The 5,389-nt window shown below is 36.2% G+C and overlaps 1 protein-coding gene across 1 annotated transcript; it reads right to left on the reverse strand.

Moving 5' to 3' along the window:
- Positions 1-447: 447 nt before the first annotated feature.
- On the reverse strand, positions 448-3,216 carry LOC140735190 (fibronectin type III domain-containing protein 11-like). Its single transcript, XM_073059975.1, has 2 exons — positions 3,130-3,216; positions 448-1,647 (listed from the first exon to the last, which is right to left on the reverse strand). Exon 2 carries the CDS (start codon positions 1,625-1,627, stop codon positions 698-700), a length of 930 nt encoding a protein of 309 aa, XP_072916076.1. The 5' UTR covers positions 1,628-1,647; positions 3,130-3,216; the 3' UTR covers positions 448-697.
- Positions 3,217-5,389: the final 2,173 nt, after the last annotated feature.

A 5,389-nucleotide genomic window follows, 5' to 3' on the forward strand; every position in this document is an offset into this window, starting at 1 on the left:
GTTATGAGCCAGATTTAAATGGATCTCCACAATAACGAGGGAATAAAGCCAAACAAATTGCATCAGAATTCTCTTGTGCATCTCCTGAGAACATAGGATTGGAAAATGCCAGGACCCATCTGAGAATAATGCACTTGATTAAGGAATCAATCATAATGTTGATAAACATATTTAAATTAATCAGATGTTAAATATATAAATCAATTGCAATTATATTCTATGATTTTACAGAGGCAGCATCCTACTTAGAAACTTCCAGTACATAAAGCTGCTTTCATTTAAGATTGTGCCAAATTTATTTAACGCACCTCAACATTTTAAATTGCTTTGTGGTTGATTTTAGAACAATTTATTGCACTTTCATCTAAAATAAACAAATTTGATATTGAAAAATCATGGGTTAGTTCACAGTGATGAGTCCAGAAATGCGTAATTTTTGGTGTCTTAAATGTAATAATACCCAGAATTAGCACGGGAAACATTATGTACAAGTAAACAACATGAACTTGGAATAGACTGAAACTTTATCTTGCTTTTGCAGTTGCTTTTGTTCTTTTCTATTTATTTACTTCTAACCTTCTTTAACTCCATCTAATATTGTAGATTATTTTCATGATATGAAGTTCCAGCAGAGCCATGTTTGCAAAACATTTCAAAATGCAGAGACTGAAAATGTGTTTTATAATGATGTGAAGATCTATGTGAAGTGAGATGTGTTGTTGTTTACATACAGCAGGTGATTTGACACTTTTGTTTTCAGAATCATGATGTCACACCATGCTGAGTAAACAAGTGTGTAATTATCTGCACGTCTAATTGTAAATTCATACAAACTGGCAGGCTGCAAATTTCCAATCTCAATACTGTCTGATTCCACTGGAATCACTCCAATTTGATTCCTTTCAGTGCAAAAACGAGGCTCCAGAAGTTTATAGATGAGCTCATATCGGTCATGATGTGCCTCTTCCCCTGGGACTAGCCACTTCAACTTAACTGAGTTGTGATAAGCCATGGATTCTTTTCGATCAAATTCTACTGGCATCTTGGTTCTCAGGACCACCCTAAGTTGTGGTATTTTGTTTGACTTTGCATCACTCATTAATTGATGCTTCACATAAAGTTTCCCAGGTACAAGAACCGATATTAAATTCTTTAATGTACTTAAGAGCTGTCCAAGTTTAGAACAAGTAGTGTTCCAGTGTAAAAGAAATAATGTCACATCTGACATTTTAGCAATGACTTTCAACTCTTCACGTCCATACTTCAGCTCATCGAGATACTCTCTTTGCAGGAAAAGCTGGATTTTGACCTGAGCAGATCCTATATTCTTCATCCGCAGGAATCTGCATGGATCAATCAACTGATAGAGAACATTGGGCTGAAATAAGTTTTGGTCTCCCAGTACCAAGTGTTTAGGCAATACGTCTATGTAATAAGAACATTTTTTCAAAAGTTCCAGTCTTGTTTCATACTGTTTTAAGATATCTGTGCTTAAATTGTTTACTAGGAACTGCAGAACCATATTTTTTCTGTCAATATATTTCCTCCAGGTGTTGCCAACAATTCCACATTCATTAATCCATACAGGCTCTTTCCTTAGCGTGGATCGATCACTTTGCAAAGCCATTATCCTTTTCTTCTACATTACTGAATGGTAAGAAAAAAGTCAACAATATTAGTACCCAAAACACAACCTACAGGATAATAACCATTTTAATGACATCAGTTCTAATTAATAATCATTTTTCTGTGATTAACAGTAATTTGTAGTGTATCTGAGTTCATGCATTTGTACCTCCCCACTTTCACACTTCCCATGAAAATCCCAAAGGACAATGAATCTCCTAGAACTGATGTATATAGAAATTCCTTGAACAACTTAAGAATTCTTTTTTGTTAAACCAAGAACCCATTAACTCTCTTTGGTGAATGTAAGTGATTGCATTACAAAATGTTTACCAACAGGTTAGTTATGCTTAATGCCCCCAAAAAAATGTCCCAATCAATATTCCTAAAATAAATTATCCTGCCCTTATCACAAACCTTTTTAAGGTAGCATGTGCTGAGTTCCTTAAATCTCAATATACATTTAAAGAGAACATCTTCATTTATATAACACCATCATAGATCAGAAAGTGACTGAATGATTCTATAAAATGCATTCACTGTCCCTTCACAGGTGTACTTATGAGGGAATATATATTGCAAATAGTTCATTGAAAAAGAGAAAAATTTTGTTACAGATGAGGAGAAAAAAATCATAATTTCAACTGATTCAGTAGCACAACTGTCTCTGAGGGAGGATATGTTGTGAATTATATAATGTGAAAGTCAAAGTTGACTTTATTGTCATATGTACAAACAATTGTATAACCATATAACAATTACAGCATGGAAACAGGCCATCTCGGCCCTTCTAGTCCGTGCCGATGGTATACATGGTGCAATGAAAAACTTTCTTGTAGCAGCATCACAAGCACATAGCATTGTATAAACAGCATACTCAAGAAAATCACAAACATAATTATTCACATTTTTTACAAGAATGTAATTAAAACAAAAAAAATTATTCTAGTGCAAAGTGATCAAAATGTTACTAAATTTTAATTAATGTTTTGCTGATTGGTTCAAAAGCTGAGTGGTTAAAGGGAAGTTGCTTTCCTTGAAGCTGGCAATATAAGATGTCAGGCTTCTCGCTACGTCCCACCTAGTGGTTGTACTGATGTGTTTGTGGGTTATGTAAGAACATTTTATGTTGTAAGCCATGCAGGAGACTTCATTGAGCTTAGCAATGATACACATCAAGACACAATTCTGTATCCAGTGTCACCTTTGCCAGCTGAGAGAATTCTAAAGTAGTACAGTCCAGTGATAGGAAGGCTGAGCCCATCTTCAAAAAGTATACATGTGCAATCCCAGCATATGCTTGCATTTTATTATCCTTGGAGGAGGCTATGCTGCCATATCATTATTGCATACTGCCATAGTTTTCAAATATGTATAGAACAATGAGTAATTGCAATATTGATTAGTTGATTTAAAAGTAATTATAATGAAGTGTTTGTGATAAACTCTAATCCAGTTTAGAGATTTCAAGGGATAATTTATGAATCACTGTGTTTTTCATACCCTTTCAATGACTATCTTCTTTTTAAACTCATCATCCCTTCTGGGCCATAGGCTGCCAACAGCAACTCGCTAGTATCCTCAGTCGCGTGCCTAAAGTTGATCAAACCATTTGCAGCATTAGGCAATTCATCACTATCAGACAATTAGTACGATTCTGACTTCAATTAAATTTTCAAATGAAAAAGAACAGTTTATCAAAATGATAAAGAGGTGGAGTAAAAGACAACAAATAGGGAGGAATCTTCTAAAAGCAAATTTTATTTTAAATGGATAGTTGGTCTAATAATGGCCATGAGGCTGAACTGGCTGCGGGCAGGCTGAGCGGATCACAGGTTATCAATGTATATACTGGAATCAAATGAAACATTTCTTGCCATTAAAGAATAAAATCACCTTGATTTATGAAGAAAAGTCAACTTTCAACCTTGAGAATCCATCCACGTAAAAAATCAGTGAGAGAGATTTCTACAGAAAAATAGGTCACAGACCTTCAAAATGAGCAGTATGGCTCTTCAGCTCTTTTTAGTTGATCCAAGTAGAATAATTTATATTTATTCTATTCAGAATCCAAATGTTGCTTGTAAGATGCCAGTGGATTATGCCCACTTAACCTGCCTGTAAGTATGCATAGACTCTGGTTGGTTTTTAAATGATGATTTTCTGTATTTGCAACAATTACCTTTGGTTTATTCATAAATAGTTATTGAACTTCACCAAAAGTTCTGAGAGGCTATCCGCCTTAGCCTATATGTAACAAAGGCAATGTTCTTGACAACATTCCATGGAAGGCTTGTACTACTGCATTAGCCAAGCTGTTGCATGACATCTAAATGCTTGTACTGCTTCAGCAGGAAAAATGTTCAGAAGTTTGGCATTGTCTCAGAATAGTGGATAAATTCAACTGAGCCAATAGTCTACTCTCAGCCACAAATAAAAAGCTGGAAATAAGTTCAAAAGCCTTATATACCGACTAAAAAAAGAAACTACAGAACTCATAATATATAATCAAAGCAAACGATACTGAAAACACTCAGAATGATCAGATAGAATCTGTTGAAATAGAAACATAGTTTCAAATTGAAGTTCCTGCTTCAGAATTAGCAAAGAAAGAGAAGATTAGCTTTTTTTTTGCAGAGAAGGTGAGTGGGAAGGGTTTTGAACTGGTAGAACAAGGAGTATATCTTTGATAGGTTGAAACCAAATGCATTAAATTAGCAGTTATCAGTCATTATGCTTCTTTTTTTATATTACTAATAACAGGACTACGGGATGCATCCAAGAGGCAGGGTGTATCTGTTTTGATCTGGGGTCTCAGCCTGAAACATCGAATATTTATTTTCTTCCATAGATGCTGGCTGACTTGCTGAGTTCTTCCAGCACTTTGTATGCTTTGCTCAAGATTTCCAACATCTGCAGAATCTCTTGTAACAGGCTATACTGATCAAGAGAGATAAACTATGCCAAATTCACAGATCCTCCAAGAGGACCACAACTTTGCCACGGTGTTTGGAGTCTTGCATGCCTCAATGACCCTGAGAGCTATGTTGGCTGGAGTCAGGCCTTGTGCTTTGGCTCTTGGTAGGGTTACCCATGCCAAACAGGTCAAAGGGTAAAGGCCAGACAAGTCTTCCAGGTTTGGGAGTACAGCACAGGCTAACAAACTTGACTGATCAAAAAAAAAATGATTACAGAAACACCAATGTAGAATCCTTCTATATCTGTGTGCAAAGGTATTCCTGACTCTCCATGCAGGACTTGTACAGCTGACAACTGTGAAAACCGAGAGGAAACTAACACCCCCAAGAGCAAGACCAAAATTGGATTTTGGAATGTATAAACATGTACTACACTGGCAAGCAAGCACGAATAACTGCAGAAATGCATTGTTACAACCTACATATACTGGGAGCCACGGAAAGCAGCAAGTGGTTAGAATTTTATATTCAGGAAGGGAAGATGGTCAGCATCATAATGGTGTAGCTGTTATTTTGAGGAAAGGCATTTTGAAGTGCTTGCTGGCGTGGAAACCAATCAACAGTAGGCTGATGCGAGTCAATGGGAAAGGAAATATGACTGTGACCCACAATGCTTCAGCTAATGATGGTGACATTGAAGAAAAGGGCAAATTGTATGAACAGCTGCAATTGGTGGTAGAGTTAGCACCATGCCAGGACAGAATCATCGTCATGGGAGATCTAAACGTCAAAGTGGGAAATAACAACTCGTGCTTTACTGGAGTCATGGATATGCATGGATGTGG

Source organism: Hemitrygon akajei, chromosome 11 (assembly GCF_048418815.1).
Source record: "Hemitrygon akajei chromosome 11, sHemAka1.3, whole genome shotgun sequence".
Taxonomy (NCBI): Eukaryota; Metazoa; Chordata; class Chondrichthyes; order Myliobatiformes; family Dasyatidae; genus Hemitrygon; species Hemitrygon akajei.

Excerpts from the sequence above, each read along its gene's own strand:
- LOC140735190 (XM_073059975.1), bottom strand. The coding sequence starts at position 1,627 with ATGGCTTTGCAAAGTGATCGATCCACGCTAAGGAAAGAGCCTGTATGG.